This window comes from Asterias amurensis, chromosome 1 (genome assembly GCF_032118995.1).
Source record: "Asterias amurensis chromosome 1, ASM3211899v1".
Lineage (NCBI taxonomy): Eukaryota > Metazoa > Echinodermata > Asteroidea > Forcipulatida > Asteriidae > Asterias > Asterias amurensis.
In genome coordinates, this window is record NC_092648.1 from 22,816,160 (window position 1) to 22,836,443 (window position 20,284).

Consider the following 20,284-nt stretch of genomic DNA (forward strand, 5'->3'; position numbering starts at 1 on the left):
AAGAGCCGGTTTGTACTGCCCGACATTTCGGTCACTCTGCTCTGACCGTCTTCTGTAAAATAAAACTGACCACACCCCCACCGCACTACTCACAGAGAGATTTTACATGGTTTCACTGCAAACCTTACTTGCTTTGTATTTTCCATCAAGCATATAGCCTCGCGTCTTATCTTAATTTGACATGTTGTATTACCAAAATGATAAATTAAACTTCCCTTTTGAAGGTGAATATAAACTTAAAAAAACAGACGCACCACTTGCTTGACAAACATGAACTCCCAAAAACACATTTACAACTTGTTTAAAGCCATTATACACTTTCGGAACAGAAAAAAAAAAGTTCACAGATATACAAATAACTTACAGGGTTTACAGAAGGTAATGGTAAAAGACTTCTCTTGAAATATTATTCCATGAAATGCTTTACTTTTTGAGAAAACATTAAAACAATTATCAATTCTCGACAACAAGAATTACGGATTATAGTAAACACGTGTCATTACACGGCGAAACGTGCGGAAACAAAGGTAGTTTTCCCCGTTATTTTCTCCTGACTCCGATGACCGATTGAGCCTAAATTTTCACAGGTTTGTTATTTTATATATGAGTTGTGATACACGAAGTGTGGGCCTTCGGACAATACTGTTTCCCGAAAGTGTCCAATGGCTTTAACAAACATGGGGCATCACTAGTTTGACTATAAGAGTTCATTGACCTCTCAAAAACAGATGCATAACTAGTTCGACGATGAACATGAACTCTCAAAAACACTTGTTTGACTGTTAACATATCACTTGTTCAACTATAAAGCATGAACTTTCAAAAACATACACATCTCTAATTAGTTTGACTAACATGAACTCACACAAACAGACGCATAACCAGTTTGACTATCATTACCTTTCAAAAAACATATGCATCAACAACTTGAGCTGAGCTCTATGTTTTTTTTTTTCTCGTAATGTAGGCCTGCTGTGAAACCTAATGTTGGTTAAAGCAAACAAAACATCCTAGCAGCCGAATGTTCTCCATCGATCCCACATGTTTCTATTGTTGCAACTGTTGGTTTACATTTGCAAAAGACAAATCAAATCCAACTCTACTGGTTTTCAGATGTGTTTTTTATTTGTCTCAGAAATTATAAACCATTTAATTTGATTAATGATTGTTGCTGGAGGGTATTATAACAAACCCTGCCTGTACACAGTTCTACAAAGCATGTGTTTATCAATACCTGTGGATATTATGCATTCTGTATGCCTGTTCTAGCAACCTGTTTTAATGCTGACCATTTGGGGATAGTCGTGTATCGTAATCATCCCAAGTCAACCCTATTGCTTATAATGAGATGAAAGCATGCCAGGATACGGATTGACCTTCTGCGGACATTGAACTCCCTCTACTTCTCTAGGCTCTTAGGCTTAACTTTTCTTATTATGATTATTATTTTTTTAAATTTTAAATCTCACTTGATGTTCAATGATCAATAATTTGGTTTTGTGAAGGGGCTGGGTTTTTTTCCCAGTGAAAATTACTTTATTGCACAAAAATATCGTTTAGTTTAAGTCAAATGTAAAAACAAAAAAATCTAAATTTCATAGGGTGTTCCTTGCAAGTGAATAGGGTGATTCTTCTATGTACTGTTATTCACAATGTGATTTTCTGTTTTTGTGACTAAAAACAGAGCTAAATTTTTGCTTTGTTAAGAAAGTAGCTTACCCAGTGGTATTGAACACCTCTGCAGAAATTGCGCTTGAACATGTTGAAAAGTGACACTTGTCAAACTTTGACATGTTTTCAGTGTTTGGGTACTTTTGCTCTTATTTCATGAAGGCACACACATACCAAGGTCAGCAGCTTAGATCCAGGGTAGTTATAATGCGGAGCGCACACTCAGAAGGGAACGATTTGTGGACAAAGTGTCGCACATGTAAGAAACATCTATTGGTCACAATACAGGCACAATGAAGAAAGTAGGAGGTCGCACAAAATGGGATTCACTTCACCTCCTGAAGCTCTGACAGTAATGACAAATAATGATACCTATTTGTACTAATCAAATTACATGGTAAATTTACTTTAAGGGTGACAGTTGAACACGCAAAAGCATTGATCTGTGCACTGCCATAAGTTTAGTCGTCCCTTTCATAGAGTTGCATAGGAGTTGGGTTATGATTTATGGGACTTGAATTTGCAACATTATGGGTGCTATTCCATGTAGGATGACTCAAAGTGTGATGAAGACTTCGTGCTTGCAGGCAGATCCGTGATCTGGTGACCTTTTACTGATAGTAAACTACAGCCTTAAAGCGTTCACTCACTCTAGAGGCAGACTTCAGGGCAGAGTTAAACTGTTTACATCTGTTTTGATAAGTAGCAAGTCCTTCCTGCTGATCTTCTCTTCTCACCCTCTCAATTTTTGTCTCCACCTTTTTTTCTCCTTCATAGCTGTACGATTCTTTGCATTAAAAGTACAGAACATTCAGCGGGTAGTTTTCTGAAGGTTCTTTGATCCCTGGATATTGAATTACCCAAATCCGTGGGAAGGCTCAAGAAAAGTCTTCAATTTAGCAAGATCTGATTTCACTTTTTCATAACCCGAATCATTCTGGAAGGGGAAAACGATCTGGGGCTTGCAATTTTGACGATGCATCTCTTAGTCGTTGGAACAATATGTGTAAACAATGAATACCCTTTCGCTTTGTGCTGTGGTGTATCAATTGAACTGGGAATTAAAGAAAAGAAATGTGCAATGGGTCGATACCAATGACGCAAAGGCAGCATCTCTTGCTGCTGAACAAATTTATTTTTACAAAGTATGAAAATATGAAGAAGAAAAAAATTGCTGGTTTTCAATGTTTGTGTACATTGTACATGTATAGTAACTTACTTGGTTTTAAGGCTTGTAAATTGAATTAATCTCAACGATTTAATATAATTCATGAAGCGCTTTTTGAATCGGTTTTAAATCACTGCAGATTAGCAGCTTATTTACAATTGTTCTTTCATAAATAACTTTTTAAAAATATGGCTGTGAGGGATTCAAGAGACGAAAAGAACATCAGTGACTGTTAATGCTCATTGACCTCACTACACATTTGAAGAGTTTAAAACCTTACCAAACATATCAGGGCTCTTCCCTGATAAAAAAACCATGTAGAATGATTCAGATTGCACAGTCGGACCAAGATGAGAATAGAAAAAGTAGAAATTATTCCAAAGACCTTGTATTAATTTGGCTAGCTTCAGCCAAACATCCAATAATCTAAGCCCAGAGTACCCCATCCAGTTTGACAAAACCTTGGGAGAACCCTGCATGTCAACATTAAATGCTGTTTCTACAAATTAAACACAACGTCCTATTTTGTTGAAGTTTCCACTCGGTACTTGTAGGATACTTTTTCTGGTGAGATAAGTTTGGTTAATGTAATCTTTAAAACGACCGATGTTGTACCGACCCCACTATCTGAAACTTACATGCATCTATAATATTCAAAATCCATTGTCAAGTAGTTATTTTCTTTCCCCCTCTTTGCAATTTCACAAAATTGTTCTTCAAGACTCTTTGATGCTGTGATTATTGATGGATCACCTTTTAAAAAAACTTGCCAATCCTAACTGATCTTTCAAAAGATCACTCTATGGAGATTATGCGTCTTTGGTAATTAGCTTTTTAGAGAGTTCTTACAGTTCACCACTCTCATGAATCAGTAGATTATGAAAAACCTTATAAATTGAGTATCTATTTCCATTTTTTCTAGCCATGTTAGTACATGTATAATGTAAATGTGAGGTTAGAACTAAATGCCTGCAGGAAAGAATAAGATAGTTTTAATTAACTTAAAGGATTTTCTTTTCATTTATCGATGATTATAATTAAACTAAATTAGTGTTAAATCATCAGTTTGTATAATGTGCGCCCACCATTAAAACTACCCAATTTTGCTCATCAAATACCATAAGCTTGGAAAGAAACACTGAATGTGTTAAAAATTAAAAATTATGCGAAGCCACTGCAATTACAAAATCATTGTGCTCTTTTTTTCCCAACTCAACCTGACAGAAGGAGAGAATGTATTTCTCACTGAAATCCAAAACTACAAACCCGAAACATTCCGATCGACGCAAATTACATTTTGCAATCGGTTTTCTGTAATAAGGCTTGACGGTGATGTGTGTTTACTTAACATTATGGGAGAATTGCGAGTTGGGTAAACATCACTGCACAGTGCATGGTAATCGGATTGGGCAGTTCACATGACATTGGCTTTTATCGTTAAGGCCCTTGCTTGCCGATGAATCGCCTGCCCGACGTTGGTCAAGGCAATCAGTTTCTTTGGTATTGAGGCGTCGTTGTGTAAAAGGCTCGGAAATAAGAGCGGGTATTTTGTTTCCGTTTTTGCGTGAATATTTGCCTGAACATGGCTACAAATCACAGGAAGGGGAAAGGGGGAAAATCATAGAGTTATATATAAGAACTAGAGCGCGCACTGGCCTATATACGCGCCCCGGCATGTGAGCAGGCGGCCATTTTCTAAGTTGACAAAACAGCTATCTCACAGCGTGTGTTTGTGCGGCCATTTTGTAAGTTGAACAAACAGCATCGCGTGAGCGTTCAATAAAAAAACCTCAAACGTGTATGTCATATTCAACGCGCGTGCAGAATGACGCGCTTGTCATCTTGCGGTCCCGTGGCGTTTGTGCACGAAGCATCACTCGTGCGCCCTCTAGTTCTTATATATAACTCTATGGGGAAAATAGATTTTAAATTGTTTTGAAGGTAGGATGTACAGGTCATCAGATGACGGGAAACATTTACTAAACCTGCTATATGACAGGCAGTGCAATTAAAATGGTACCACTTTGCATCTGTGATGCTAGCAGTTATCTCCAATGGTTTTCAATTTTTATTTTATTTAAGTATTATTTATTTACAGTACCCTAAAGTTTTATTAAAAAAATGTATGAAAAGGGCATGTTTTCCGTCCATTTTGAGGGTATGTAGAAAAGAAAAAATTACATCAAGTGAATCACTTTAAATTCTTTTCAGTATGAGCATCCATTTACATGTTGAAATACTTTAAAGGGTGGTTTCATGTACTTTAAAAACATATACAACACTGAAAAAACTGCTAATTATGACAGTATGTGAGTGTACACTTTATTGTGTACACTTTATTAAAGAGTTTGGACATTTGAAAATATGAAGTCTTATAGGTTTGAGAAGAAATGAGCATTGCATCATTCACGACAGTGTAAAATTTATTGAATTTTTGCTGGTAAACAGTTTCTACTAAAAAATAAGCAAGATTTGTCTGATGTGCTTAGCAAGTGTGTGTTAATATAGGCTTTTTGAAATCTGGGCCCTTGTGACTGTGCACCATATATGTAAAATGTATGTGCTGGAGTCTGTGCTGGAGTCCGACCATAATGTACCATTATTGAGATTGGTGGCATAAATATATCATCTATAGGGGCCTACTTTTTTAAAAATGAAAAGATCATATCAAACCAGTTTCTCCTCAATCACAGTAAAAATGTTAGGGAAGGTGGTTTGTGCTCAATCTATTAACAAAAAACTTTAAAAAATGGAGCACCAGCCTAACAATTACAACTGCTTCTATTTTCTTCTCATGTTTGGCAATATGTTGGCAATGACCTCTCAGTCCTCTCACTTGGTGTATCTCAACATATGCACAAAATAACAAACCTGTGAAAATTTGAACTCAATTGGTCCTCGAAGTTGCGAGATAATAATGGGGAAAAAAACACCCTTGTCACACGAAGTTGTGTGCTTTTAGATGCTTGATTTCGGGACCTCAAAATCTAAATCTGAGGTCTTGAATCAAATTTGTTAAAAATTACTTCTTTCTCGAAAACTACGTTACTTCAGAGGGAGCCGTTTCTCACAATGTTTTATACTATCAACATCTCTTAATTGCTTGTTACCAAGTAAGTGTTTACCCTAATTATTTTGAGTAATTACCAATAGTGTCCACTGCCTTTAAGTAAGTTTCTAATAGAGATTTTTCATTAGAAGTGCCCTTTGTAAACTGAAAGTTGTCTTGCCCTCTCAAATTTTGAAATTCCAAGAACAAGATTTGCAAACAACTGTACATGACAACCCGCCCCCTAATTGACTCGATAGTGGTGAGGAACTGTGCAATTGAACTCAATGGAATTCCATTTCTAAGATAACATGCAAGACAGAATTTGTAGAATGCTGTTTCAACTATTAATCTTTAATGCCAGCCAGTGTTCTCAAAATAAATGGCATTCCTCAATATTAATGCATACACCCATAGACACGTCTTATGCATTAGCATAAATTTCTAGTTAAAATACACACATTAGTTCTGTTGTGGAAGGGTATCATTGTATTTGTTGTGTTTTCCTCAAAATAGAATATGTTTTCATGTCATTACCTTTGACAGATTTTTGTCAGTATATCTTTATTTAGATACAAAGTCTTCTTTGTATACAATCAGTTATAATTGACAAAAACAGTTTCCAGAGTTTCTGCGAATTTTATGTCGTTGGAGTGACGTGTTTGTAATTGATAATCCTTTTTTTTTTCGAGGAAGCGTCTCAATTTTGTGCCGTTGGTGATAGTTGAAATCCTGCTGGTCACTGGACCCTAGACAGTCAGTGCAGTTAATTAATTCCGAAAAAATGTACACAGAGGGACGTTCGGGCTACGTCAGCAGTCTGATCTGTGCATCACAGTGACTAAATTTGTTGTCAAAGGTGGGCGAGAATTGGGCATTCCATTTCAGCAAACAGGTCATGTGAACGTCATAAGTTTGAAAATAAATACATAACAAAGCAATCAGTGCCCCCTTGCTTTTTTCATCATTTTTTTCTTTTCTTTTTGCAGTCTTTAAATATTACACTTAATTCTTGGTGAAAAGATGAATTACAATTTTAGAAATTCATATCTTATTTCTAGCAGCTGTCCTGTGATGTCACAAGAGAAGAAAATGAATAAGTTGATGGAATAATTCTATACTTGAGAAATTTTAGGACTGTTTTTTTTCACTTCTTAGGTTTTTGCAAGCCATGTTCTATATGTAATACTGTGTATATAGACATATGCTTTCTAAAGTATGAATATTGATGGAGCTTCTGAAAATGTGTGCTCGACACTGTTTCCATTGTGTATAAGTTTTGACTTTCCTGTTTTGTATAGACACATGTGTACGTGTTAAATGACTCTTTTGTGCTCGGCATGTGTTCAGACCATGTGGAGTTTTCATTGCCATAAATGTGTCTAATTGGACCTTGTTAAGTGTTTGCCTCTTTATGTCTCTCCATTACCTCAAGGCGGCCTGGCCTGTAGTAGGGACTAATGAATGATTTCCACCCTTTGTGTTGGTAGTCCGTTCCATTATTACATCTTAATACAATGCAGGGTCAGAAGGACAACCAAGAAGTTGGTTAATTCCCTGCTTCCATATAATATGAAGGATATATTCTGGAGTTACATATTCATGTCTACAGCTAGTAGTAGTAGTAGCTCAGTGTGCATCGCTCATCACTGAGACTAAGATTCTACTCATGCGTGTGACTTGGTGATTAGGTGGCTGGGACTTGGGACTTGGGACAATCCGAGGGGCCCCAGCCTACAACACAGAGTCTTTATTAAATGTGTCAAACAGTTATATTAAATGCTGATTTGGTATATGCATGGTCGCCCTTCTCAACTGGTCTCAGGTGAGTGCTGATGAAATTAATGGGAGAGAATTATATCTTAGGATTAATTTCAGACTTGGGAGGGTAAACAGGATCCAGTACCCAGGGCTATGTCGTGTTTTGAATAACACCCTCGCTCAAGATGTTGTCTATTTTACCGTAGCGGAACATGAGAAGTGCTAAAATAATGATGTGCTGTTTGTGTCTGCGCACGTTTTACACACTTACACACGCAAAACATTTGCGCGTATTGTGACCTTTAGCACATGTTATGAAACAGTCTTTTCCATTGGATATGATTTGCTTTCTTGTATTAGGGCAACTTGTTTAATCAACCAATCATCAATCTGGTTACAGTAATGGAAAGAAGAAATATTCAGCCCCAAGAAGCCGTTTAATTAATAAACCCACAATTTAGAGTATGTGGGCTACGGTAAATCAAGTTGTGTGGGCCAAGACGGTATGTAGGGTTTTGTGGCTGACTCATAAGCTTTACTTGTTCGAATAACAACAATTAATTTATATCATTTATGAATAAAATAAATAAAAAATCTTTATGAAAGTGCATTACGCAAAGAATTGGCTTGTCAGGCAAATTTCTCACTTGAAGTTTCAAACTTACGAATGCAAATTTTGTATTTTTACGTGCCAAATATGTTGATACAATCTTAAACTGGGGTGTAAAATATGCGCGATCCACGCAATTATCTGGTACTGCCTTCTGTTGACTAAGTTTCCTCAAGCCAGGTTAAAACACTTAAAATGGCCACAAGATACGCTCTCAACCAATCAGAATGGATAAAGTGTCTCAGGTATTTATGCATGTGTCTTTAAGGACGGGATCCAGTCCCAGCCGCCAATTAAGACTTAGCCATCCTCATCACCCAAGTGTTTTGGACTCTTGATGTAAGAGCTAGTGTAATGAATACCTTTACACAAGCCCCAATGAACAGTTTAAAGACATTTTAACTAAACTTCATCAATTATGAATCACTGGCAATGGCTATCATTGATGTAGCTAATTTATCTCTCGGCCCGCTAGTGAACTTTAGCTAATATAGAAAGAAATAGTTTGTCTACAACTGTTGTTCGTTTTGGAGCCTCAATATGTATTTAATAAAAAGTACTGATTACATAATTTTATACACAAAATTACAAATGTGTATTAAAAAAGAAATTATGCGTTTTCAAAAATTTCATTTTGTTGATCAGTATGATAATGTCATTTGGATGCGATTCCTGGAAAAAGAAATCTAACGTTGATTTCACCCTGTAACTGTTAGATTTCTTTGGCTGAATTATATGTACCATACTTCTTTCTTTGCTGTATAGTACTGGGAGGCGATGACCGACAATAATTCTGGGTAATTTTCAGATCCTTTGGGAGGAAATTAAAACTAATAGGTTTGGTTTATGTACACGGGCATTGAAAGAGCTAGGGGCTCAGTGTCTCACGAATCTGTCTTTAAAACAGTTCTGTTGTGTCGGCCACTGAGGGACCCGTGTGTAGATTACTGCGGCTACTTTAGAATCTGATGGACTCGGCTGTATCTGACCTGTTATGAAAAAGGGAAGGTTAGTGACGTATGTAGGCGGGGATGTACCCTGAGGAAACTAGCTTTGGCACAGACCTGCACTTGCCAAGTGTTTGTAAGCTATGAGTTGGATCATTAAGACTGCATTCTGATGTCGACTACCGCAGGAAAACACACGCATTGAAGGTAGGTCAACTAAACTAAGTGGTCAGGATGATGTTGGTGGGCTGCATAAGTATCGTCTGTTGAATGAACGTGTTTTCATCCCCCGTGAGACGAGTCACATTTGTTTGTGTTTGATGCATTACTTTGGTTGGTCCTCTGCGTCAGTTAACCGTATAGAGACATCCTGGCTCTGTGCCAATGTGAACCTACAGTCCCACGACGACGGACGACGGCTAGCTTTATAGCGCACACTGCAACAAGCCAACATCAAGCACTCGAGAGTCTGCAGCAATGAAGGATGTATTTGTACAACTCGCAGGGCCATGTGGTGATTCAGCATGAGATGTTTGCTGGTACATGGACATCCAGGGAGCTGCAGTTTAGTGGAAACAGAGCCCCTGGTGATAAAAATAGGGTTCTGCCTTAACATTAAATTTTCTGCGTGGATTGACACTTGTTAGTGGAGCGTGGAGAGAGTGATCGGTGTTATTACATTGTTTGTGGTGTTTCGGAGATGATGATTTGGGCAGGTGTGATGCTCAGAGCTAGTGTTGATTTGCATCACATCAACTAGCTAAGGTTATTATTCTGATCACTGCATCCATATACCTGGTTGTTTTGTGGAAGCTGCACCTCAATGCCAGGGAGGGAAGTATATTCTTGTATGCATAGAGAGAAAGGTGAGTGCAGAGTAAAAAAAAAAAAAAAAATGTAATATAACTTTCAACAGTTTTGTTTATTTTGTTACATTAAAATTAGCATTAAATTTCCTTGACACTGGACACTATTGATAATTGGCAAAGACCAGTCTTCTCACTTAGTGGATCTCAACATATGCATAAAATAACAAACCTGTGAAAGTTTGAGCTCAATTGGTCATAGAAGTTGCGAGATAATAATGAAAGAAAAAAAACACCAATGTTACACAAAGTCGTGTGCTTTCAGATGCTTGAGTTTGAGACCTCAAACTCTAAATCTGAGGTCTTGAAATCAAATTCGTGGAAGATTACTTCTTTCTCGAAAACTATGTTACTTCAGAGGGAGCCGTTTCTCACAATGTTTTACATTATCAACAGCTCTCCATTACTTGTAACCAAGCAAGTTTTTATGCTAAAAAATATTTTGAGTAATTACCAATAGTGTCCACTGCCTTTAAAGGTTGAGTCATAGATTGGATTGTTGGAAACATAATTACCACAAAAAAAAGAAGTAAATTCTGCCAGAACATCACCAGTAGCATTGTCAAAATTAAATTGTGATCAAGGTATTTTTTATTGTATGATTGTTTAAACCTTGTTTTATTTATGATTTGTAAGCAGCTGTAAAAATTGCACTTAACTTCAACAAAGATCAGGGTCAAATTTCATAATCTGTTCAGCAGAAAATACTGCTTGACGTTTTTTTTTTTTGCTAAGCAAAAATTGACTGGAGCACCAGTTACAGCTATGTAACCTGTTTCTTGCCTGTAAACTTTTCTTTGCTTAGCAAGTTTTTGTGCTTGTACAGGCTCTATGAAATTGGGTCCAGGCGTTGTAGAAAAGAGATAGTTCCAGGATAAATCACTTGTCGTTCAGCCAGATCGCATGTGCACAAATATTCCTCCATCATTGTTCGCCACAAGATTCCTGCGAATAAACGGTATAATCGCAGACAAAATGCAGGCAGAACGCTTTATTGTGGAACAAAAGAACAGTGCTTCCCAGTAAATAAACAAGGAAGTGTTTCTTGATCATTAAGACAATTAAAATATTCTGTCTTTTGGAATCCTTAGCAGGCCTTGAGGTTAATTTTTTCTAAATGACTTTCACTTTCAGTCTTAAACCCTTGTCAAAACTGATTGTGAAAATGGATTGGCAGAATTGATTTGCAAAATTTTAATTGGCAGATTTTAATGGCCAAATTTATTGGCAAATTGATTGTCAATTTCAGTTGGCAAAACTCATTGGCGTCAACAATTTGGTTTTCATTTCATAGGCCTCCATCTGTGAGAATTAATGCACATTGAAAAAGAGTGTTTGTGTCAAATGTGAAAAGGAAAAGAAAAACAGAAAACCAAAACCTGTGGATTTTGTGAAACGTTTGATCCATGAATGCACCAAACGTTTGAGGGTCTCGTGACGACCTGATACCAGTGTGGTACTTTCCCTTAAATCTTCTTCGTCAGGACTTGTGTGAGGGATTCAATTAGAGCATGACCATGATGCGTCATTAATTGTACCTCATGTAGGGATACTTGATGCCATCTACCCACTTGTTACTAAATGTAGATGACATATCTCACAACTTATCAGTGTGATGTGCGTAGTGTGTGTATTAAATTTGAACTCAAGTCAAGTGCAACAAATCCTTCTGTTGTTAATCGTGACACAATTCACCTACAGGTGTATAAGTAGAGTACCATAAGAAGCATGATGAATTGTTCCTTTCAAACCACTGGTGAGTAGTGCTGAGTTTAGGCAAAGCACTGCTTCTGAAGCTTACCACAATTTTCCAAGGCAGTCTTTGACTCTTAAAGCCATTGGACCTTTTCGGTACAGAAAAAAAAAAAAAAAAAGTTTCACAGATTTACAAATAACTTACAGGGTTTACAGAAGGTAGTGGTGAAAGACTTCTCTTGAAATATTTTTCCATGAAATGCTTTACTTTTTGAGAAAACAGTAAAACAATATCAATTCTCGATATTGTTTTACTGTTATCAATTCTCGATAGCGAGAATTACGGATTTATTTTAAACACATGTCATGATACAAGGGTGGGTTTTCCCGTTATTTTCTCCCGACTCCGATGACCGATTGAGCCTAAATTTTCACAGGTTTGTTATTTTATATAGAAGTTGTGATACACGAAGGGTCCAATGGCTTTAAAATACTAAGGGTGGCAGACACTACCCACATGTGATGTTGGTGCAAGGGTCAATTTTTGTTTTATTTATCTTTTTAACATTAAATTTGTTTTGGCAGGACCATAAAGTTTTTGTTTTTATTCTGTCTCAGAATATTTGTGAAATTTTGTTTGGTAACATTCTTGTAGTTTAGAGTGTGGGCCTCAAATTAAATGAAATAGGCCTATATTACCAATACAATATTCAACAGCTGGTGATTGACAAAGTCATTTTGCATTGTACACAGGTTGTATGCAAGTGTTAAACCTTGTTATTTTGGTGAATTACTTTTGGGGATATCCCTCAAATTTGGACTACATTGTATAACACACAGGGACATTGACTCCCAAGATGGTCAACCAAAGGCGGCTGTGGCCTTTCGTTGCCTTGGCCTTGTGGAGCCCCTTAAAATTCTGCCTATTAAGGATTTTCTGATAAAAATATCGATGGTGGAAAGCTATTTTATTATTATGGAACTTGCTGATGTGGTGCTGTAGCTTTTGAGAAATAAGTAAAACACAAAAATAATTTTTTTCTCAGTGAGAAGAATTTGTTTAGCTTGTACATCGGATGTACATGACTGTCCTGAAATATTGCTCTGTGATTTCATTTTTTTCTGCTCAAAAACTCGATGACTAATGAAGCTAAAACTTCTACAGGTAAATTATATTACATAGGGCCTACATCTTCAGGTACAAATGGTACCAAAACCCTTTAAGAAGCTTCCTTTTCTGTCAATGCATTTCGCAGAATCAACAGCTGTTGTTGAAGATGCATAGGTGGCATTTACTTCTTCTCGGAAATGCCATTGGTCTGCAGCGATTAATATCTGGTGCGAGTAGACTAACTCCTAATGAAAAATATCACACGTTATGATAACTCTTTCCAAATTATGACCTCTACTTTTATAAACACTATTCTTTGAAAAGTTTAATTGATTAACAGCCATTTTTTTCCCCAGCAGTTTATCACTAGATTCTCACAAACTCTATTTTGTTGCTTCTTGGCACACAGTATATAGTAGGTTACTATTTGTGATTTATTATCATTTCATTGACAGCAAAATGTTTGTCCCACATTTCTATGTATCATAACAAGTGACCAATTGAGAGCTCTATTGTTTGTTCTCGCCATGTTTCAACAACAACATTGAAGGCCATTGTGTACATTTATTCATTGCTAATTAAGTTCGGCACACAACCCCCATATTTATAGTAAGAAAAACAAACAAAATGTTCTACAACAACAAAATTAAAAACGGACATCGTTGTCCTCCTCTTAAATACAATTACGGAGGAGTCGATATGACTGTGAGAAGTCAACGCAATGAGCTTGTCCTTCAAACAGTTGTCAGGTAATTGTTTTTATTGGTGAGCAGATGGACGGAATACTCCAATGGTGCTCCTTATCTTCTTAACGCAGTTATGTCATCAGAGAAAACATTTTCTTAAACTCCTCTCTTTCTTCTCTCTCTCTCTCTTTTAGAAACAATGAATCAAGAATCAAGTAGCCCGAGACGGAAGAAGTTGGGATCAACTTCGGAGCCACTGGATGATGAAAAAGGGTCCATTAAAGCTGTGCCGCTTGATAGACTCGCCGAGTTAATAGTGGAATGCTTTGGTGAGTACAGTGTCATTGTTTTTCTTATAATTTTTAGGGATACCAACTGACAGTTGGTGACCATTCTTGATATAAACTGACATTTGGTGACAATTCTTCATATCAACTTACTGACAAGTGGTGGAAGGTCTTGATAGGTGACAAGTCTTGATGTCAACTGACAAGTGGTGGAAGGTCTTGATAAATCATGAAAATTGAAAGCCATTGGACTCTTTCGGTACAGAAAAAAAAAGAAAAAAAAAGTTCACAGATTTACAAATAACTTACAGGGTTTACAGAAGGTAATGGTGAAAGACTTCTCTTGAAATATAATTCCATGAAATGCTTTACTTTTTGAGAAAACAGTAAAACAATATCAATTCTCGATATCGAGAATTACGGATTTATTTTAGACACATGTCATGACACGGCGAAACGTGCGGATACAAGGGTGGGTATTCCCGTTATTTTCTCCCGACTCCGTTGATCGATTGAGCCTAAATTTTCAGGTTTGTTATTTTATATAGAAGTTGTGATACACGAAGTGTGGGCCAATACTATTTACCGAAAGGGTCCAATGGCTTTAATGTCAACTGGCAAGTGGTGGCAAGTCTTGATAAATCATGAAACTTTGTGACAAGTCTTAATGTCAATTGACAAGTGGTGGCAGGTCTTGATATCAAGTGACAATTGGTGACAAGTCTTTATATCAACTGAATTGGTGACAAGTCTTATATGTCAACTGACAAGTGATGGCAGGTTTTGATATCAAGTGGAAATAAATTTAAGTGTGGCATAAGAGCAACTATAAATATAAATATTAATAGTAAACTTGCGGGTACAACCATGGGTAAAAACTCTTTTGAGGGAGTGGTGGCTCTGAAAAGAGCCGGTTTGGTCTCGACGTTTCGAACAGTATACTCTGCTCGTCTTCAGGAGAATGTAGATTCTATTTGTTATTCTCCACACCATGCAAAGCTTCAAACACCATTTAAGTGTGGCATACACCGTTTTTGTGAAACTAAGACGCAAACTTTGTACTTTTTAGGCTGACATACAGTGTGTTATCTTCCAAATGGAGCATTTTTTAATATTGAGAGTTTCAACTCAAAATGTCAAAAAATTGGGTCAAATTAGGGTCGTAAAGCTCATGCTATACGTGGGAGCAGTACCACAGGTACATCGTCTGATTTGCTAGTTTCTGGGGATAATCAATGTATGTCGGCAAATATTTTTGAAGATTTAAAAAGAATGTTATGTAGAGTTTGTGATTTTTTTTTTTTTTTGCGGTACGCTAAGGTAAGACCATTATTAACTAAAAGAGAACCTGTTGAAAACCTTGAAACGGGGGATTTCTGATGATTTGAACGGCTCCAATGCGGCTGAATCCTTGGCGCTGCAGGAAAAATAATCAAAACATCGGCATTGGAAAGAAAACTGCACGCAATCGGTGTATTTACACCCAGATTGCAGGAAACATTTCTCCTCATTTTGCTACTTTTAGTCTGTGGAGGAAATGTAGGCAATCTCCTCTGTGAGTGCTCTGTGACTTTGGGTGTGCCATCAATCATTGGATGGTTGGTTGTCAAGTGTGCAGTCATAGACACATCTATCTGTTGATAGAATGGTAGCAATGATAACCATGAAGTAACATAGCTGGGTGTTGATGTACAACATGATTGTTGGCTACAGCTCAATTCCAATTATGGAGTCATGAATAAATAATATGTAAATAATAAATATACAGTGCCTAAAAACCAAAGATAATCAAAGTAGATAAGATAACTTTACCAGGGATCATCATGGCTTGAATTTAACTTTTAGTTTAAAAAAGGGCTTAGGTTTCTTTTTAAAAAGATTTATGAGATGTCGCTTTAAATCACAAGGCCAAGTTATACAGCCACTTCAAGGTGAAGGCTACACTTAAATGATTTGGGCTGTCAATCCAAATCAACTGTCATCAGGGACACGATGCCACCTACGTACCCCTGGGGCTGAAACATAATGTTACCTTCACAGTTCATAAGGATGTAGACATGGGTATCATCCACTTGGAGCCTGGCTGGTAGAGAAGTTAATGTACTACGTTCCCCTTAAAGCTTATTCCAGAGTAGGGGGCCTTGATGTCTGACTATTTTATTAAATAATGTGGTCCTAGCCTTGAAACTATTGACCTTGATACTGATAAATGACTGTTCAACTCTTTGGAGTAATGAACAAGAATACTTTACCCGTAAAGACAAATGAAATAAATCTTCCCTAATACATGTCTGAGTGCTTGTTCACATAAAAACAGTTTTTAGCCTTTAAGAAAGACTCTGCAGCCAATTTCACGAAACGCTAGGATCAATCCTATCTCGAGTTAGGAAGAGTATTCTGTCCTAACTTAGGATGGCTCAATGCGTCCTACGTGTTTTGATACGGAACTGAACCCGTCCTTAGTCCTAAGATTAATCCTAAGTTAGGAAGAGTTTGGTGAAATCGATGGCTGCTATTTTAAGGGTCAATACAGCGAGCCATTAACTATTTTTTTGACTTTTTACGACCGGCCCTATGCGTTTTTACGATAAACATTAAATATTAAATTTTGTTGAATAATTCGAAAGGAAATTACAAGTTGAATTTAAACAATTTGGAAAATGGAAAATGTGTGGCGGTCAGAAACAGAAAATTCTGTCAGTGGTGGTTGGGGAATCTTGAGTGCCGGGTGGGTTTTCTAGCAGAACCCTGAGTAATGGTCAGCACATTAATGTAATTTTGAACGGCTGCAGTAAAAAAAAAGATAGTAACATGAAGTCCTTTGTGATACTTTAATTTGCTTAAAAGCCGCCTGTTTTCTGTGTTGCGTAAATGCCGCACAACAATTACATCCAGTGTAAACACTCATCTGGGGTTGGTGAACATAAACTGAATATAATTTTTTTCAAGTCTCCTCCAAATTGAACACAAATATTTGCCAGCGCTGTAATATAATTCACCGTTGACGTCACGCGGTTGTTGTTTTAACCTAGTCGACATCCATGGGGGTAGGGAGTTAATTGACGAACGGTTTTGTTTTTGAGGTAAACATTACAATCAGGCTATCGTCTTTCAAGTGAGTTGTTGGGATTGAATGGGTCCTACAACTATTAGGTACGCATGTAAGAGCACTTCACATAAAGTGTCCGACCCTATTTTATTTTCCTGCTCTTTTCCCCCCTGATTTGATGGAATAAAATGAACCAGAACTAGATCCTGACTGAACTCGTCCTGATGACCTACTTTGTAAAAGTGGGCACGTGCTGTAGGAATGTAGTTACACTACAAGTTGCCAATTTTGTGCTTTGTGCAATTCAGCCCGTTGACTGCTTTTATTTTATTTTTTAGTTTTATATTATTATTATTATTTTCAATAAAACAAAAATAATTTTAAAAAGTGAGTATTGAAAACAATATATATACAAAAAGATCTGCAATCCATAGACTTTTCCACAAAATACACCCATTGCGCAAGCGCTAGCTGTTGAATGAGGTGCATGCTGGTCTAGCTAGCGATAGGGTCGTATCACTAGCTAGACCAGCATACACCTAATTCCACGCCTACTGCGCACATACCGAGTACTTGCGATTAGGCCTATGAAGCCACAACTGAGAAACAAATCAGGGTTGCATAAAAAAAAATCCTACCACCCCTTTGTTTTGAAAGCTGTGTTACTATTGTTTATTTTATATTATTTATCTCTATATCTAATTGTGTTCATTGCAGATGAAAATGGCATTCTGGAAGATTCAGCGCCATTCCCAAAGGTGGTTTTCCGGATGCACAAGTGGTTCACCTCGTCCAAAGAGCTCTCCGGGCAGTTTCTGGACTTATATCCTTTCTCTTCAAAAACTAAATTCTTCATTCATCGAATACCTAGGACGACTTATCAATTTTGATGGGTCGCCGAGAGAAGATTACATGGACAATTTTAATTCATTTTATCCAGTAAACGATGAAATTCTTCATACTCAGCATATTGCTCCCTTTTGGTTTGCTCCTTTTGGAGTCAGGGCATGGAGGAAGAAAATGGTATGGGGAAGACTGGTTATCGGGTCTAGCGTGATATAAACAAAGTTAGAAGTGTGATGGAGAAACATCTTTTCATCTTCTGTGTATAATTACTTGCCTCCTTAATTCACTTCTTACATACAAACAGTGCAAAAACTCAATATGTACCACATCGTCCTGCTCACACAGACCGGATTCAGCCAATTGTCAAGTCAATAAATACAAGAGAAGAATATGTCATGGGCTCAGGTATGTAGACAATTTTCTCTTTGGAAATATCTTGATAAATATTGAATTTACTTATTTTGTTGGATGATAGAATTTTACTTTGTTGAAGGGTGGAAACAGTTACTGTCAACAAATGAGACAAGATAAACAAATTTAAAGGGGATAACAAAAGAATATATATATATATATATATATATATATATATATATATATATATATATATATATATATATATATATATATATATATATATATATATATATATATATATATATATATTTATATATATATATATATATATTATAATTCGGAGCATGCAGTTCTTTTTGGGAACAAACGGCACAGCGAGACCGTCAACCCCTGTGAATGAGGTTGGTTCCAGGGTGCTTTTTCTCATTGACCCTCCTACCATTTTCTAAGAATGTTCACTCATGTAAAATCACACTCCTAGTATGTTATTTTAATAACCTGATAAGCCATTAACAATTTCACTCCTCAGCATGGTGTTAGCCAAATGGACGCCTGGGTGTATCTTGTCTATGTTCTGAATTTAGAAAATCTTCATCTTTTATTTATGTGTGATCATTTTGTAAATGAGGATTTTGAAAGTCATACTTTTAACAATTTCCAGCAAGTTTTTGAGATTATGGCTAAAATTCTGACCCTCAGCCTTTCCAGCTGCTGTTATCCAGTTCTTTTCTTGATGAGAAACTAAAGACTTTTTTAATATGTGCCTGGTGGAAAACACAGCTGTTTTTTATTTCAGATACTACAAAATGTTGCTGGTTTATATACTTCTCTAGTGTTCTCAAACTCCTTGGAATCTTAAACTTAATGTAAAAATGCCATTATTTCAACACACCTCTTAAAGTTTTGATCCTGGTTTCAGATCTTTTTGTCCACCCTCACCCTCTGTTCTTTAAAGTGGCTTCTTCACATTTTAATGGTACAACCTTTTCCTCTAAATTGTGTCCATCTAAACTGAGGTTTTTTGCCTCACACCAGATTTGTCTAGTAAGCAGTGGCAAACCTAGCATACCCCCCCCCCACTCAGAATCATTGCCTCTCAAATGAGATGAAAAAAATGCACAAATAAGGGGTGTGGCACATCAAAAGCTACTCCAAATGATTTTGTCCCCCCCCCCCTTCCAGCTTGCCCTCCAGTGTTGAAAAATGTCTTTTTTAATGCCACTATTACATGTACGTGGGCTCACTTGGCACTGTTACAAAACTACTCTCTGGACAAAATATGTTGTATACCCATGAGAAACATTTGTGATTACTTGCTCGTAAACCCAGGGAGACTTACATATATGATGAATTACACGTCCATATGGTTTACTTAGATTGGAGTTCACGAAAGCGTCCCCGTTTGTTGGAGATGCAAATTGTTTAAATAAAGTCTGTCAAAATGATGGAAAAAACAGAATATCTATTTTCATTGTGAAGGTACAATCAAACTTAATGGAATCAAATGGGGAATATTCCTTTGAACATTAACAAACTTTTGGCCCATGCAATACTTTGGTCCTCAACTTGGTGGATGAACCCAATAGTACTTGATGGTAATTTGTCTATGTCCATGAACTACTTAGTGAATTTTGTATTCGTGAACTTTATTAACTGCAAAAAAGACTTATTTTTAGTGGCAGGACAAATCGACCCGAGCAGAGTCTTTCTCAAAGGGTAAAATCTTCAATATGATCAGGGTTTTTCCATTACAGCTGCTGTGTGTTAAAAAAAAAAAAAAATATTACTCGGATTGGATTCGAACCCCTGACCCCCATGACCTGGACTTGAACAGCACCACTGTGCTTCTCACCATGGAGGTAGTTCTCACAGATCAATCAATTTTGTTGGAGTAGGATTTGGCTGCTTTTTTTCTGCCTATTATAACCAACTTTAGAATTCTTTGCTCTAATGTTGTTAAACACATATTCTACACTACTGTCAAGGCTGTCCACACCAATGATTCTTTTTAACTAGTCAAAATATAAATATTGTATCACAGAGTGACTTAAGCATGAAACTTGAGACGCTATTCCAAAATAAAGTCCAATCATTGTTTTTAGTAAAGCACTCTCTTGATCAAGTGTTCACTTTGTTGGGGGGGGGGGGGGGCTGGGAGGAAGTAACTTGCTGTGCCCAGCCTTG

At 36.9% G+C, this 20,284-nt stretch overlaps 1 protein-coding gene across 2 annotated transcripts in view; it reads left to right on the forward strand.

Moving 5' to 3' along the window:
• The window catches only part of LOC139954220 (ras guanyl-releasing protein 3-like), a 66,216-nt gene that overhangs the window by 13,147 nt on the left and 32,785 nt on the right, over positions 1 to 20,284 (forward strand). Inside the window, exons 1-4 of one of the 2 annotated variants that reach the window (XM_071953950.1) lie at positions 9,956 to 10,072; positions 13,759 to 13,893; positions 17,618 to 17,723; positions 18,041 to 18,151. In XM_071953950.1, the coding sequence (XP_071810051.1) occupies positions 10,030 to 10,072; positions 13,759 to 13,893; positions 17,618 to 17,723; positions 18,041 to 18,151 (395 nt within the window). In that variant the 5' untranslated portion in view covers positions 9,956 to 10,029. Of the gene's footprint in view, positions 1 to 9,955; positions 10,073 to 13,758; positions 13,894 to 17,617; positions 17,724 to 18,040; positions 18,152 to 20,284 lie in introns of those variants that run through there. The other variant, XM_071953942.1, reaches the window with a different exon arrangement.